The sequence below is a fragment of the Chaetodon trifascialis genome, chromosome 3 (assembly GCF_039877785.1).
Source record: "Chaetodon trifascialis isolate fChaTrf1 chromosome 3, fChaTrf1.hap1, whole genome shotgun sequence".
Classification (NCBI taxonomy): domain Eukaryota; kingdom Metazoa; phylum Chordata; class Actinopteri; order Chaetodontiformes; family Chaetodontidae; genus Chaetodon; species Chaetodon trifascialis.
The window spans coordinates 13,054,412-13,070,844 of NC_092058.1; the positions used below are offsets into that span (position 1 = coordinate 13,054,412).

Below are 16,433 nucleotides of genomic sequence, written 5' to 3' on the forward strand. Positions count from 1 at the left end.
ATACATAATAGGATGGTCTGTGGGACTGAGCATTCATCACCACTTTGAAGAAATGTAGTTTATTTATGTGTGTTTGAGTGTTGCTGCTTTGGTAAATAAAAGCCAGACTCATCACTTTTTGAGACAGCGGTTGAGTAGTGGGTGGGGGGACTCTGCACGCCCACTCAGCTGTGCTCCGGACTCAGAAGCACCCCCTATGTGAAAACATTCCGGATGTCGGTACAGCTCAGTCTCATCTCACTCTCTTTTCATGATATGCCGCTTCCTCCTACAGCACAGGCTGAAAGTATCTGAAGATGTCTACTGTCTTGAGAAGTGCTCGGATCCCGCTTTTACGCTGATGTTACCGTGAACAAGCGAGGCCTCCGTCTGCAGCTGTGTCTAACCGGTGATGATAGATTGTTTCCAGAGATGTAGCCGAGGCTGCTGCACGCCTCCGTTACTTGGAAACAGTCAGAAAAATTGCGGAAAGTTTTTCTCTTCGGATGGAAGAAGTTTTGAGACAAAGCGTTTGCCACGGGGCCGTTTTCTCCTCTGATTTGGTGAGTTACACTCAAGGTTGGATTTTACTTTGTAGTTTTTAGTTTACCAAGCTTGTTGTTTTACACTTAACATTCGAGTGTTCATCCTCCGAGCCATCGTAAACGCATCTTTAATTGTTTTATTTACAGAGGGATCATAGACGGAGAATTCGTGTAAACGTACAGTAGATTTTCTACATGAACACGTTGCAGTTATGTTTTACATCAGGTTTTATGGCTTCTTTCGTACCCTGCTTTACGTATGCTCGGTTTGCAGACTGTCCAAGATTACATAATTACAGACATGGAGGATGTGATGTATGACAAACCTGTGTGTTACATACAAAGTATGTATCAAAAATACCAATGTGTAAATAAAATGTAAGATCTACTTGATGTGAAAGCAGCCAAAACAAAGAAACATTACACAATGCTTGTATCTTACATTTACTCGAGCTCTAACTGGAGTATTTCTGTTTTATGATACTACACTGACACTCCAGTACATGTATTTGACAGCAATAGCATTTTCATACAAAACATATGGTCAGTTTATGAAATGTGACATATTGGTACAAATGAAACAATATGTGAATTAGTTAGAATAAAATTAACTCCACCATCACTGACTTTAACATCAAAATACTGTTTTTACATTAAATCATCACTTATAATAATCCAATGATATAACATGTAAAGGAGCCATTCTACTGCATAATCAGTACTTGAACTTTTGCTGTTTTAAGTACATTTAGCTGATCATACTTCTGTACTGTTCTGTCAAGGAACATATTGTCATTAAGTATTGTTCTGTCAAGGACCACATTATCAGTAAGTATTTTCAGATTGTGGTATTGCTATATTTATTTAAGTGAAAGGAAGTGAAAAGGGACACTTCTGCTATCACTCCATGTATTTTTCTTAGTGTGACGAAGCTTTATAAATGTAATAGCTCATTTGATCTTTAAAAACAAATTGTATTCTCTTTCAGAGCAGAACCAACATTCAGAGTCTACATATGTCACCTTTTTGAAAACATCACATAAAAAAACTGTAAACAACTTCAAGAACACTGCTGGTTGCTGTGTGACTCATGAAGTGAAATGAAATACAACCTTGGAATTTTAAGATCACTTTTTTTTTTTTTTGGAGTGCTAAAACAAGAGCCAAACAGTCTTTGCCAGGTACCACTGTGTTATTGTGTGCTTTCCCGCCTGTCAGTGATAATGGAGGAAACCAGGCTCTGAGTGACACAATGTGGGGCGAGTTCATCGAGCTCCGTGACCTGAGGCCGGACAGAGAGCAGATAGAGCTGACCGGTAGTCGCTCGCCCTGCTCGCCTCCGCGCCTGGAGAGAGCCAACGCCCTGAGGATCAGCCCGGGGAAGGTCCCAGATCTGCTGAGTCGGGTGGGCATCATCAGAGTCCTGAGCAGCGCCCAGGACCCCCAGCTCACTGAGGAGAGTGGAGAGGGACACAACTTCCAGCCCTGCAGCCATGCTCAGCCCACGTGGTGTGACCTGTGTGGAGACTTCATCTGGGGCCTGTACAGGCAGAGCCTGCGCTGTGTCAGTGAGTTGGCTTACGCAGGCTGTTTGTACGTTTGGTGTGTGCATGCGTGTGTGCAGACGCCTGATCAGAAATGAGAGCGAGAGAAAGAGGAAATTTGGTCAAAGATGTAGCTGCTGATGTAGGTGCAAACTCTGGCCCTTAACTTGTAGAAATCATTGTTTTTACTACTAGATTAGCCATGCTGTTAATATTCTGCATGTTGTCTTCTAACAGAATGTTTTTGATGAAACAGTATCTAAAATGAAAGCAGTCGTTTAAGTGGTTTTTGTGGTTTGGTCATTATCTAGGCTCAGGGTTGGCTACAGATCTGTATGCTCCACTTGCTCAACATTTCTTTTAGAGTTGCAGTAGTCCTTATTTCCTTTTCATTGACTGAAACCCACTGAAATGTAGCTGTGGTTTCTGTAAAGCAGTTAATGTGCAGAAAACAATGCTTCTTAACAGTAATCTGAATATGAAACCACAATGAAATCCAATCATAATGAAACACACGAAAACAAATCTTTAATGATGACAACTGAAAAGACCTCGATCAAAGAAAACAATTAGATGCTAATTGAAATGGGACACAAGATATTTGAATCTCACCTCTGTTTTATTTCACAGCTGCACTCAACAGGTGGAGTGTAGCCATTTATTTGCTGTTAGTTTATGTATTTATATATATTGCAACACATAAGGGAGAGGATGGTAAATGCAGGGGAAAGCTGAGTAAGTGTGACTGCAGTGACTGTTAATGGCCAGAGGAGGACATCCGTCCATTAGACCTGCACTCACCAATTACATCACATTCATGTTTCACATAGATGAGGTGTATTTAAGTGTTTGCCAGCGTCTGTCTAAACTCAGTGACTTTCTTACAGACTGCAGATTCACGTGCCACTACCGCTGTCGTGCCCTGATCCGGTTGGACTGCAGCTGGGACCGGGGCTCTGTGGCTGACCACACGTGTGTCGTGGAGCACACCATAGAAACAGACACGAATGTGGTAAGGGCCTTTTGTATTTAGCAGTATGACTGGTTTAGTACTCTCCAGTTGTCTATAATATGCAGCCTTGTAATGACATGCACAATCAAAAGTGGTAGTGGTCACTTGCTTTTTATGGCGTCTGGTAGCTTATACAGGCATACTTGTATGTGACACTGTGTGCTAGCTGCTTTGATTACTGCTGGAGTCATTTATGAAACATTTTCATTGTTTTATGGCTAAAAACAGGAACCATTTTGAGCTGCATGGGTTCATAATTAAAGGTGAGCCTGTCAGAGTCATCTGTATATTTGCTGTAAACATTCACGCGAGCAGCGCCATGTAGGAGGCAGTTAGCAGCATCACACTGTAAAGGGAAGTAAAGGGGTTGAAGGAGAAGTAATTGAGAAACACAAAACGTTTCAGGTAAACCCTTTTGCAAGATCTGATTCAACTGCAAGAAACCTGTTTGCAGAATCCTTGAGCTTGTTGTTACACCAGTTAATGGTGAATAGTGTCCGACAGAACTATGTTCTTTAATTAATGCTTTTTCAGTGTAGAGAAAGTCCTGGCTGCTGTACATCTAATATTTTTACCGTCAAGACTCCTCACGATGCTTTTCTGTTACTGTTATTTATAAAGAGGGGAGTCAAGGCTAGCGGCCAGTTCTTCCAGCAGTAGGGTTTGGTCTCTTGGTAACGGGTTTTATACCCTCTCTATCAAGCACTTGTTGCTTATCAAAGGATGACTGGAATGTAAAAACTGCAGCAAGCTGTTCAGCAGAGTATGAATACTACAAGGACGTGGCTAGATAATTTGTTTAGGCTTTTGTTTGCACACTGTAGACCTCTCACACAACGGACATGTTGATTTGACTTAGGGGGAAGAGCACAGGTGGAATTAATACTACTTTATTGTATTGGAGTGAACCAGTAAGCAGCGCCAGTGAGTCAGTGTGCAAAGTGCCAGATCTATCTCACCTGCATGAAATGCAGCCATAATTAATGTTATTAATAACATGTGTTTATCCTGCTATGACTGGTTAAAATATCTGCGATGAACACAATCTTTTATGAAAATGGCAATACATACAAACAATACGAAACACGTATGACCAGATCATTATGTCCTGTGACAGCAAAAGAGCCGAATCTTATCTTTTTTTTTTCTTTTTTCATCATTTTGACTTTGTACCACAAAATGTTTTAGATTTGGTTCAATCCTGCTCAATGTAAGAACAGCTGGAGTGTTTCTGGTTGTAGCAGCCCACATACGTACTGTGTGTGAACTCATCATTTCACAGCAGAAGGCTCCAACGTACTTCCTGCCATTACATATTAGCCAATACTTGCTGAAAGCCTGTGTGGTAAAAAATAAAGATGTGAGCAGCTCCTCAGCATGTCAGAAAACCAAGGAGGATATTTCGAAATGTCTTCACCAGTTGGACACATGCCCTTTGTTTCTGGGTTCACCTCCGTTGTGTTACCTGAATCAATTAAAAGTGTAGGATGTGAGTCGGATGTTCCAGATAAACAAAGGAAAAAAGGATTGTTTATCTCTCAAAATCACAGCTATTTCCATCTCAGCTTTAAATGATGGTCGGTTATATTGTGGCCGATACTGCTTTGTGTTTAATCAGGTCAGCATCTGCACCGATGCCACAAAGAGGACTGGTGCATCCGTTATTGTCGTTATCAAGTCATCTGTCAAGTATTTTCTCAGTAATCAGATTCATTGTTTTGTCTATAAAATGTCAGAAGATTATGAGAAAGGCCCTTCACAAGTTACAGAGTGACATCCAACTATCCAAAACTCAAATTTTATTTATAATGAAGCAAAAAAAACCAACAACAAACAAACAGAAAATATTCATATTTGAAGATGATGTGAACACTCTTTACAATAACTCTGATATGGCCTTCCTGTTTATCTGAGCTTGGGACTGGCAGCTAGGAATACATGTGCATCCCCAGCGGCTGGGAAGCAACCCGCTGGGGGCGCCAATGTGATCAGTACTGTGATCAGCAGGTGACCCACTCCACCTCCTGAGCCAGAGCCACCCCAGCAAAATGAACTTAAGGTGTCTAAAGGGAAACTATTCATTGTGCAGAAAAATGGTCCCTGTCTGTGTTTCACTTTTACATTGATGGTAAACAGAAAGTATTTATGTAGCACTTTTGTAGTCCATTGACCACTCAAAGCGCTTTTTACAACAGAAGTCTGCATTCACCCATTTAAACACACATTCGTACTAAGGTGGCTAGCACCAGGACCAATTTGGGGTTCAGTATCTTGCCCAAGGATACTTTGACATGTGGACTGTCAAGGCCAGGGATCGAACAAGCGACCTTCTGGTAAGTGGACGACTGCTCCTGAGCCCCAGCCGCCCCACACAATGTGTTTGAATTAATATTACTGCTGCATTAATGTGCTCATTTTAACTATTTTATAACTGTTGGGTTGTTTAATCTACAGTAATGCATCATATTCTGTATGATCATCATGTTTGTAGTGTTGCTGTCCTGTGAAAACCACACATCTCTAAAAAGTCAACTGTTCGTGAGCTCAAAAAACAGCTCTGCGACAATGTATTTTTCATCTGATCCAGTTTATTTAGTCAGCCCATAAAGAAAGTTAATCTGTCAGTTTATGAGTAAAAAAAATTCACATTCAGACTATAAATTTGGAGATACGTGGTTTTAACTGGACAGGAAGGGTAAGAAAAAATGTAATCTGAAAAGTAACTATTGCTGTCAGACAAATGTAGTGGAGTAAAAAGTACAATATTTGCCTCTGAGATGTAGCAGAGTAGAAGTATTTGCATAAAGTATCTTAACTTTGTACTTAGTAGCCTACAGTACTAGAGTAAATGTACTTAGTTACGTCCCACCGCTGGTTTGCAACACTCTCAATCAAACTAAGTAAAATGTAACTTTTCTCGGCAGTCGCGTCCAAGTTTTGAAGTTGGTGCGCATCATTACAGTGTCCTCGATCTGTGTCGTGATTGGAGGGATGATACTCTGTGGTGGGAGCACGCTGTCTCATCGTCACGTGATCCGGTACACGTTCAGCGGGAGGCGGCAGACAGAGGGGGGCGCGTGGGGTGCAGTCTTCGGCATTTCCCCTGGTCGTCCAATCGCGACCAGCCGCGGTGGTTTTGTGTATTTTCCAAACTCAACTGAAAGCACCGGGGTGGGGCGTCCGCGGGGGGAAGGAAGCGAGGCAGCAAGGGCGGGGGCCGCTGTACATCCTGTTTCACACACACTCAGTTTGTTCATTGGAAACGTGGCTGGTAGGTAAAGATAGAGTAAAAACAAGTGTCAGGTTTTTGTCGAGTGGACTGTTTTTTATCGAGACATTACAGAGATATTTCGTTGTCTGTTATTGAACCGTTGAAGTTAATCGCCATTATTTAGAACGTTTGAGCCAGACTGTTGTTGTCAGGTTTGAGAGCTTTACTTTAACACTTTTAGTTATCACAGTTGGCTCTAGTGTCAGAGGTTTTAATGGCAGTTAGTATGAAAGACGAGGCTGGCAACTCGGACAAAAGTCCCTCTTTCGAGATGACCTGGGGCAGCTCCACCAGCAGCGGCTACTGCAGCGAGGAGGACTCCGACTCCGAGTTTGAGCAGTACTTCACCGCCCGGACATCTTTCTTCCCCAAAACCCGGAAAGCTAACGTTAATGCTAACGTGAAGCAGGTGAGAGGCAGACATAACAAGCAAAAAAAAAAAAAAACAAGAATAAAATGTCAAAAATAAATGTTAGGCTTGAATAAAAGTCATATCCTCTTTTTAAAAAGGGGAAGTGGGATAGGAGGATGGAGGATGGGTGGTTCGTCACAGCTACTCTCGCGTTGTTTGATGTATCTGCTCCCTGTGACCTTTCTTGTCTTTATTCTGTTAAAGTTGAGTATATTATGCATATGTTAGCAGGTTGTATTTATCAGCTGCACCCCTTGTCTGGAGCTGCTGTCTGTGTTTTGCTCAAGGGCACCCTGGCAGACAAGATGCTTGCCAAGTGAGCTTCAGGCTCAGGGTGGAGTTCTGGTTCCTCCAGTTTAGAGTAAACAATCCTGAGTCGTGTGAACTTCAATCATAAAATGCATATTGGCATTGAAACGTGGCTTATAAACACAGTGGGGCAATCTCTGTATTGTAAGCACAGAGCCACAGCTTTACTCACGCTGAGGAGAACAACCCAAATGTCATGTTTGGTGACGCACACCAGCATCTCAAGTTTCCAGCCCAACACCCACCATTCATTGACTATTCCTCCAAGTGTCTCGCATTAATTTCTCAATCACAGATGAGTCAGGGGTTGTTTTGGGTTTGTTCATTTTCTCTTCCTTTTGTCACCACCACCCACTCATGTATCGGGTTTCTTTACTGAGGAACAGATGCAGTTTACTGTAAAAATTGCTGACAGTCAGTGTTTTCTGTCCCTGTGCAGAAGCCACTTTTGTTTTATGGTGTTTGCTCTTTCGACATCATGTTTCTGATATGACACTCCTTTTGAAGGCACATAGACACGCAGTTGTTGCATGTGTTTATTGCTCTACTATTACCATATTGGAAAGCTCAACTTTGCTATTGATAATATTATATATTATACATATTGATTTATTGACTTGTTAGCAGCAGTATATTAGCTCAGCAGTCTTCTAATCTGCCTAAGGATTGCCACTATTGATCTTCTCCTGCTTGACATAGATTTCTAAACTGCTGAGCCCTTTTTATGTTTGCAACTTTGCCTGGTTTGCGGTTCATTAGACAATCTGGACTCGTGAAAACATGAGGACAGGTTAGAGTTAGATACATTTTGTAAACTAATTTGCAAAAATGCTTGATCATCACAATGGAGAAATCTGCACAAGTGTCACTGCAGATGTTGGCAGCCTCCTTAGGACTGTAAGGATAATGATATTTGGATAATGCTTCTCGGGAAACCCCTGCTCCTACCTCGAGGAATTAGCTGCAGTACCGTTTAATTTAAATTTTGTACAGGAAATAACATCTTGCCCTAATTGAGCTGATATCCATGGGGACACTAGACCAAATGTGCATGACTGAAACATGACTGATACATGACTGGGAGCTTGCGGTTGATGAGGCAGCTGACTTCACAGGATGTGCCTGTACAACAAGGGAGGGCATTGTCTCTCCCACTTGTGAGAGCCGGATAGGGGAGGCTATTTTTACATGAATACCAAGTTGAGGAATGCAATGCAAAACCGTTGGTCGCAGTCATTGCAGACAGCTGCAAGTTGCACATGCCCTCCCCTTTCTCAGCCTTCCTCCTCCCTCCCTTTGCCCCTCCTACACTGAGGGGTCAGAGCAGTCCAACAGGATTGGGCAGAGCTGACATCATTGTTTTCGCATTTGCTACGTTGACAGGAAGTTGAGAGGCTGATGCAACTGGTGCTCACTGTTAGAAATGAAGGAAATTGATATAAAGTTAATTAACAACACCTTCACTAACATGTGGGTGTCTGTAATCCTCTTCTAAGGAACATATAGCAGCGTTGATTGGAAGAGGAACTTGTTTAAATCTAATTTTGATCATACCACTTTTGCTTTTACATGGTAGCTTCACAACTGCCCCCCAACCTAATGTTAAAATGTATGAATGCAATAAAAAAAACCTTTCTCACTTCCTGAAAAACACATGTTGACGCATACATTTTCATACAACAGCAGCATGTTGTAAAGGGATTTCTTCCTGTGTGAATGTCTTGCTCTTGTGAACTGCACTTACTCAAGAGGGTCATCAACTCTTCTCGTAGTACAAAAAAAATGTAAGTTATTCATAACTTCTGTAATTATTACAGAACAAGACATTTGTAATGTTAAAACTCGTGGCTGTGTCCATTCTTGTATGTGCTCCAGTACAAGAATGGAGTTGCTGTTGTGGTTTGGAGGTTAGCACTGACACCTGCTGGTCTAACACTATCACTGTCCTCACCAGGATGAACAAATTGAATGGGGAAAGCAGGAGTTGACCACTGCAGATATTCAGCAGAAGGTGAAGGAATACAATGTTCAAATCAACAGCAATCTGTTCATGAACATGGTGAGTCGTGATTATTCACAACATATCCATACATTTTTGTGTAAAGGTGGTTTTTTTTGTCTTCATTGTGACATTTTTAATTTCCTCCACAGAACAAGGATGGTTCCTACACTGGCTTCATAAAAGTTCAGTTCAAGTTGGCACGACCTGTGTCAGTTCCACCTCCAAAGAAAGGAGGTCACGATGCTGGTGGGAGGAAGGCACCTGGAGTGAAGCGTCGCACCTCTTTCTACCTGCCAAAGGACGCATCCAAGCACCTGCACATAAGCTCACGCACTTCTGCCCGGGAGGTCATCGAAGCTTTGTTGAAAAAGTTTACAGTGGTGGACAATCCTGGAAAGTTTGCCCTGTTTGAGCGCAGCGAGCGTCATGACCAAGGTATTGCTCTGCTTTCATTCTGTTGACATTTTGATTTTTTTTTTTTTTCCATGGAAATTTGTGTGCTGTAAACTAAACCGAGTCTTTTTGCCTGCCTCTTTCAGTCTACATTCGCAAGCTGTCTGATGATGAGCGTCCCCTCCGTCTGCGTCTGGCTGCTGGGCCCAATGAGAAAGCCCTCAGTTTTGTTCTGAAGGAGAATGAAACTGGAGAAGTCAATGTAAGTGCAACATCAACATGAGAACAAGGGACCCAAACCATGTGTTTGATCCCATAAACATGGTAAATCTCCTGCACATGCTCTAATGTGATTTTCCTCTCTTCCTCACAGTGGCATGCCTTCTCTATGCCTGAGCTGAAGAACTTCCTGCGCATTCTGCAGCGTGAAGAGGAGGAACACGTCAAGCAGATAGTGCAGCGGTACGCTCTGGCCCGCACTAAAATGCAGGAGGCTCTGACCGGCTCGACCCCTGGCTGAGACGACTCTACACCGGGGGTTTAAACGTGCACCTCTTGGCTGGACAATCGCCTGAAGATGACCAGTCATCGCTGCATCCAAAGATCCCTGAGAACATGACTCAAAACGCCTCTTCGGTGAACGAGAGAGTGAGACACGGCGCGAGACAATGAGCGAGAGAGCTAGCGCGAATGTGCGTGTGAAATGATGCGAGAGATGAGAAGTGCCTTACACCTGGAGAGTCTGATGTGCCTGAGAGAATGAGTTGAGAGGAGTGAAGACGGGCAGACAAGACAGTGGTTGTATCCAGTAATGTCTTTTGCTATTGGGTACCATCTGATTATCCTGTGGACCTCAACTGTGTCACTTTAACTTTAAAGAAAATGTCAGCAATGGTTCTGGCATTTTTAGGCATTAACAAAATGTTGTAATGGAGCAGGTAATCTGTTGTCTGCAAGTTAATTCATTTTATTTTCCAAGAATACAAAATTGGTAATATGTTCAATCGTGAAATTATAGTTAAGATAAACTCAGTCTGGTCCTTTTGATCAACCTACTGTTGAAAACCATACATTTTTTCATTCACCCTGTTATAAAGTTAAATACACATTTGTTGCTGAAAGGTTTTGGATTTTCATTTGACCCAAGTCTGCCATGTCGTCTCCACACCCCGGATGGGTGCAACTCTTTTTTTATTTTACTGTCAATTTGTGAGCTTGACTGATGTATGGACATTTGTATGCATCTATGAATGTCAGAGAGAGCAGTGTCAAAGTCACCCCTGTTGACTGCAATCTTGAATGGATATTGGTATACATGTGTTTCACTGGAAGCTGTGTGTCATTCCTTATATCTTTGTTTTTCTCTGTCCTTTTAAAGTAAATGTTTGTCTTCTGTTTCTCAGTTTATTGTATCCGACTATGCACAAACTTACATGTTGTAGCACCCTTCAAACTGTTGTGGCAAATGTGCACTGTGTTCAGTAAAGAATTCCACAGATCTATCAAGTTTCCCTATTTTTTCAAATATCATATGCAGCTAAAAGTAAATTATTTAATATGGCATTTCGTATATGCAAGACCCCTATACACCCAATTCACATTTTAGACTTACAGTTCAATGCATTTTTATTTGATCCTTGCAAGGAATGACGTCCAGATGATGTCTGGTCGTCCAAGTTCAACGTATTACTTTAAGTGTCTCGGTGGCGCCTGCCTGTCAGATCAGCTGATCACCTTCTCGCAAGGACCAAAACAGCTAACGCTAGCTTAACGTAGCTTGTGGTATAAGCTATGACAAGACATGACCATTTAATCGTCTGTGACAAGGTAGGATATTTACCAGGCGCACGTTTTTGGCGGTGTTTTGACAAAGACGGTCCTGTGTTTGTTAACGAGACGGTGCTTAGCCTTGTCTGGCTAGTTATCATTCAGCTAATGTAGCTAACCTGCGTCAGTGGTCGAAGCTAACAGGCTAACTCACCTCTATGCAGGTAGTTAGCGAGTTATTATTAGCCACTTTAGCCGAATATCACGAGGACGCTTTTGTGAAACAAACAGTCTGTGTTAGACATAAAACGATGGCTGTGTTCATAAGTCAGCACAGCAATGTGACCAACGTTATTAATCATAATGCCTGCGCTTAGTGTGCGGTAGTTGTGTGGCCCAGTTCGTTAGCTTCCGGTAAAGCTAGCACAGCGTAACGCTACAGTACAAATCCTTCACACTACGAAAACATTGGTTTAGCGTGTTGACATTTTAACAGTTTGCTGTACTCTTATCTAAGTTTGACAGTAGGTCTTGTGTCGGCGTCTTTGATTCATTTGCGTCTCCGAATTGGACAAACTCGATGTGTGGGGTAAAATTTGCATTCATCTCATTGACAGTAGCGTTGATCCGACCGTCACTAAAAAAGGCAGAGTCTTAAAACCACCAAGCAGAGAAAGTCCAGTCTGACTGGGATTGTGTTCCGTCTTTGTGCACTTCTATTTTTCAGATCTTGGCATTGGAAAGGAATTGAGAGCCACCAATCAGACTGAAAGCTTCAACCGGAGACTAACTATGCCTTATCTCTGAGAATGGGAGGAAGTGGATCCAAAGCCAAAGGTGTGTGGCCTTTCTCAGGCAGTGGAGCCGGGAGCGACTCATCCAGCGATGGGAACGAGCAGTCTTTGGCCCGGCTCAAAGGCTCCAGGAACGCAACGCCGTTTGTGTTTACCAGGAGAAGGTAAATAACACTCAACTGGGAAACTGCAAAGAGTCGATTCACCCACGTCATAACATATTTTCTTAGGTTATTCCTTGTGGAGGTAGTTATGGTTTTGTCAGATGAGGTGTTATCCATATCTGGGACTTCTGGCGCTCAAATGCAATGGAAGTGAATGGTTATATAATAGAGACATTTTATGCCTCTAATATATGGAGCAAAGTAGAGAGCTGACACAAAACAAGGGGAGAGAGAAATGGGGAATGTCATTACAAAGGTCCCAGGCCAGATGGAAGCGGGGGCGCTGTGGTTCACGGTCAGCGTCCTAACCCTCAGGCCACCAGGGTGCCCCAAACAAAATATTACTTCTTAGACTCAGCAATTCTGTGTTTCTGGAGAGAATTTCCTGGTTACACAGGATAATCTGCAGACTTTCCTGTCAGCAGCTTTCAGGTTTGAAAACTGTCCACAGTGAGATGTGTGAAATATACCTGGCTTCAGAGGCAGATCAATTAAATTCAGGGACTTCAATTTCTTGTAACAACAAAACCAGCTGAGGTCGTGTTGCAGAATGAAGTGTGGAAATAACGTCAGCTCTGGTTATGTGAGACTACACAAAAAGCAACAATACAACAGTATGTCAGCGGTGTTGCTCAGGACTCTTGGGGCTCCAAGCAAGAAATCCCTGGGGCCCCCACCCCACCCGTGCACGCTGCAAAAAATTTGGTTTTTGCACACATAAATGCATAGTTTCTGGGACATTTGAGATGAATACTGAAAAATAAGATTAGTGGTTCTCAAAGTGAGGTCCAGGGACCAACAGAGGTCCCTGAAAGCCCAGGCCTATCAGAAGAAGAGAAGAAGAAGAATCAGAGGGATAATCCCCTTTATTTTTCACACAGCATACACGCGAACATGCCATGCAATTGGTGAAATTTGTCCTCCGCTTTTAACCCATCCTGGTCGTCCTTCCTCAGCGGCAGACCAGGAGCGGTGGGCTGCCATCCGACCGGCGCCCAGGGACCCAGTTTCCTTTGTCACCATTGGTCAGGTGGTGATCTTTTGCATGTTTTTAGTGGGGGTTTTTAATGAGGATACCCCAGGTGAACACAGGGAGAACATGCAAACTCCACACAGAAAGGCCCTTTTTCCTCAAGCAGCAGGCACTGAAGGCATGGTGGAAGACACGCCCCCGGCGCCCACAGTGAGAATCGAACCCGGGACCTTCTAGCTGTGAGGCGACAGTGGTTCACTGTGCCACCGGCATGCCATCAATAATCGTTGTTTTAAATAAGTGGTTGTTATCGCAGCCACTGTAAAGCACATTATTTTTAATGTGCTAAAACAGTTAGCTCTGTAATGACGATATTGCTACTAGCAGAATGTGACACCAGTGATGGTGACAATGCCAGTTTATCACCCATCCCTTTTACATATCAGAGCACACACACACAGACAGCTCAGTAAGATACACAAAAGCTTTAAATAATTGCTACTTGCTCAGCATATCAGTCAGTGGTGGATGGTGGGGTCGGAAAGGTCAAATCTTCTGCACATTAAACTTACCATTGTAGGTAAGTGTACAACAGTATTTGTGTATTGACTGATGCATCGTTGATGCAAACTTTATCACCACCTACAGGTCCGGCATGCTTGTTTGATCATTTTGTATGTTCCTGTGTGTGCCAGCATAATGAAACAAACAGTTCATGTGGCCAGATTTTATTTTTTAAATGGAGGGGGAAAATCATCCTTTTAAAAAACATCTGTATACGTGTGATCAGGCCTGAGACTGATGTTGACTTGCTCTGTTGGCAGTTCTTTGTACTACGACGAGGATGGAGACCTTGCCCATGAATTCTATGAAGAGACAGTGGTGACAAAAAATGGCAGAAAAAAGTCCAAGTTGAAGAGGATTCAGAAAAATCTGATTCCACAGGTGAGCTAGGGCCACATTTTGACGATGCTGATCTGTCCGAAGGATGTTTTAAATGATTCATTAATCTGAATATTGTGTGTTTAAATTTTCAGGGAATTGTGAAGCTCGACCACCCCTGTATTCATGTAGACTTCCCAATCGTCCTCTGTGAGGTGTGAAAAGTTGCACAGGACTGACTTACTATGAAGTGCAGCCACAGGTACTCAAACAAAGAGTTGTTCCAGTCTCCGGGCATTGCGGTCAAGACTGGAGCTGTGGTCTGGAGTGCAAAATGAAAATTCAAACTGTCATATTAAACTGATATATTGAATGAAATGTTATACATTTGAATTCAACTATTGTCAGAGGGCGTCCTGTTCACAAAAATCCATATTTTGATATTCACAAAGTAGTGATGGTACAGGTTGTGTTTCCACTACCCAGCTGAGATGTAAGCATTCTTAGAGAATACATAAGATGAAGTTGTATTTCTCTTGTGAGTTTTTTTTGCAGGGAAAACCATCCTTGATGCGAAAAGGCTTTAATGGTTTATGCCTTCTGTGAGACGTAGTGTGAAACTGTATGCGTCCTTGTATGTGTACATGTGTGCACTTAGGTTTGTTGGAGTGAATGCGTGTGAGAGGGATTGAAGATGTAGCTACAGGGTAGAATAATGAAGGATTGTGAAATTTATTGTATATATGGTCATGTTCTGTGTTGTCACGTCTGAGTCTGTCTCAGTTACCGAAGCTCAGACCTGCACTAGTGAACATAATGTACTGTAAATAATTTCAGATTTCTTTAGTTGGAAATACTTGAATAAATGGTTCACTGAGCTGAATATCTTGAGTCAAGAAATCTTCTATTATGTTGGTTATGGCCTCCTATTACCACTGAATTATGTCCAAGCAGTATCTGTGCAGTATTAGTCCCATACACACCTTACTTTGGATGTAAATTGATATATATATATTAAAAAAAAAAAAAAAAAAAAATCTTGATGTTTGAAGTAACATTTCAACACCTTGGGAAATAAGCATATTCACTTTTCTGTCAAGAGTTACATCATAAGGTTGGTGCCACTCTTGTATCTGGCTTCAGGTTTTGTGTGTGAAACATACAAGATATAACATGTTAATCGGTGAGCTTTAGAAGAGCTGGATGGATTTTGCTACCTTTCAATGGAGCCAGGCTAACTGTTTGCCCCTGATTACAGTCTTTATGCTAAGCTAAGATAGCTGGCTGCTGGCTCCAGCTTCATATTGAATGCAGAGACATGAAAGTGGTATGTCTCTCCATCTACAAAAAAAAGACACTAAATGTATTTCCCAAAATGGGAAAATGAGAGAGCGTGAGCCTCAGTTTTACACTGAAAACTCATTGAGTACACGTTACAGTACATTCGGTTTGCTAAGAGTGAATGGACAAGCTTAGATTGCTTTCAATCAAGTTATCACTTTTCAAGATGTAGTCAGCGATTCCTGTACTTCCACGACAGCTGTGAGTGTATGTTATTTTTAGCTTTTCGTCATTGCCTTCTTAAATTTCAGTCCGCCTTGCTTAGCCGTAAGGCTGCTGTGTGCACAGATTTCTATGTCCCAATCATGCAAATATATGGAGATAATCTGCAGACATTATTTTGAAATGTTACTAATTTACACTTCCATAAAGTGTAAGGTATGCCCCCACTAGATGGCAGCAGAAACCTATACCTGTGCTAACTCTAATGAGCTCATGCCTGGTGGTGTTTGTTGTATGTAATGTTTACCCTCTTACCTCTAATGATAATCCTGCGCTGTTAGACTTCCCAAAATGGCAGAAGATATAATTAAGTGTTGTCGCTCAAAGGCTCAAATCGTGACCAGTGCAGGCCGGTGCTGCCAGCTGGCATAGTGTCAAACTTTAATGGCAATGTAAACATATTTCAGTGTGCATAGTTGACAAATCCCCACAATAAATGGGTAGGGCTTCCTTTGCAGGCATTCTCTGGTGTCTGTAATTGTGTGGAATGTGGTTGGGAGTGTTTTTGGGCCAGAGGTCAGTCACTTTGATGTGTTTCCTCTCCACTGGTCTTTGATGTTTTGCTAAAAGTCCGGCCTGTATTAAAAGGATGAGCCCTTTCTTGTAAAGCCATAAAAATGTATGAACCTCATGACTATGACACTGCATAGCACTGTGTTGATTTACACAATGTGTTTGTGAAAGGGAGAAGTTGTCCATGGGGCTGTGGTTGAGAAAGATAGTCATTATAAATTATCATCAGCTTTGAAAAAGAGCTAAAACATGCTATGAATTATAAAGAGTAAAAGAGATATTGTTTTCTTCTGGAGCTGTAGCTGTTTGA

The 16,433-nt window shown here is 42.2% G+C and overlaps 2 protein-coding genes across 3 annotated transcripts; both read left to right on the forward strand.

Moving 5' to 3' along the window:
* Positions 1 to 200: 200 nt before the first annotated feature.
* On the forward strand, positions 201 to 10,495 carry LOC139329535 (ras association domain-containing protein 1-like). 2 transcript variants are annotated; one of them, XM_070959914.1, is made up of 7 exons: positions 201 to 542; positions 1,743 to 2,092; positions 2,956 to 3,080; positions 9,027 to 9,131; positions 9,224 to 9,509; positions 9,614 to 9,729; positions 9,841 to 10,495. In XM_070959914.1, the coding sequence occupies exons 2-7, from the start codon at positions 1,777 to 1,779 to the stop codon at positions 9,985 to 9,987; spliced, it is 1,095 nt and encodes a 364-aa protein (XP_070816015.1). In that variant the 5' UTR covers positions 201 to 542; positions 1,743 to 1,776; the 3' UTR covers positions 9,988 to 10,495. The 2 variants fall into 2 exon arrangements, with proteins under 2 accessions (XP_070816015.1, XP_070816016.1); XM_070959915.1 differs by lacking the exons at positions 201 to 542; positions 1,743 to 2,092; positions 2,956 to 3,080 and adding an exon at positions 6,174 to 6,760.
* A 681-nt stretch (positions 10,496 to 11,176) lies between these two features.
* Positions 11,177 to 14,930, forward strand: tusc2a (tumor suppressor 2, mitochondrial calcium regulator a). Its single transcript, XM_070958923.1, has 4 exons — positions 11,177 to 11,294; positions 11,962 to 12,192; positions 13,990 to 14,110; positions 14,203 to 14,930. The coding sequence occupies exons 2-4, from the start codon at positions 12,044 to 12,046 to the stop codon at positions 14,266 to 14,268; spliced, it is 336 nt and encodes a 111-aa protein (XP_070815024.1). The 5' UTR covers positions 11,177 to 11,294; positions 11,962 to 12,043; the 3' UTR covers positions 14,269 to 14,930.
* The last annotated feature ends 1,503 nt before the right edge of the window (positions 14,931 to 16,433 follow it).

Bases quoted from the DNA above. Each gene is read 5' to 3' on its own strand.
- LOC139329535 (XM_070959914.1), top strand. From the start codon at position 1,777: ATGTGGGGCGAGTTCATCGAGCTCCGTGACCTGAGGCCGGACAGAGAG. The intron at 3,081-9,026 runs GTAAGGGCCTTT...TGTCCTCACCAG, and splicing joins TAGAAACAGACACGAATGTG to GATGAACAAATTGAATGGGG. The intron at 9,132-9,223 runs GTGAGTCGTGAT...TTTCCTCCACAG, and splicing joins GCAATCTGTTCATGAACATG to AACAAGGATGGTTCCTACAC.
- tusc2a (XM_070958923.1), top strand. From the start codon at position 12,044: ATGGGAGGAAGTGGATCCAAAGCCAAAGGTGTGTGGCCTTTCTCAGGC. The intron at 12,193-13,989 runs GTAAATAACACT...CTCTGTTGGCAG, and splicing joins TTTGTGTTTACCAGGAGAAG to TTCTTTGTACTACGACGAGG. The intron at 14,111-14,202 runs GTGAGCTAGGGC...TTAAATTTTCAG, and splicing joins AGAAAAATCTGATTCCACAG to GGAATTGTGAAGCTCGACCA.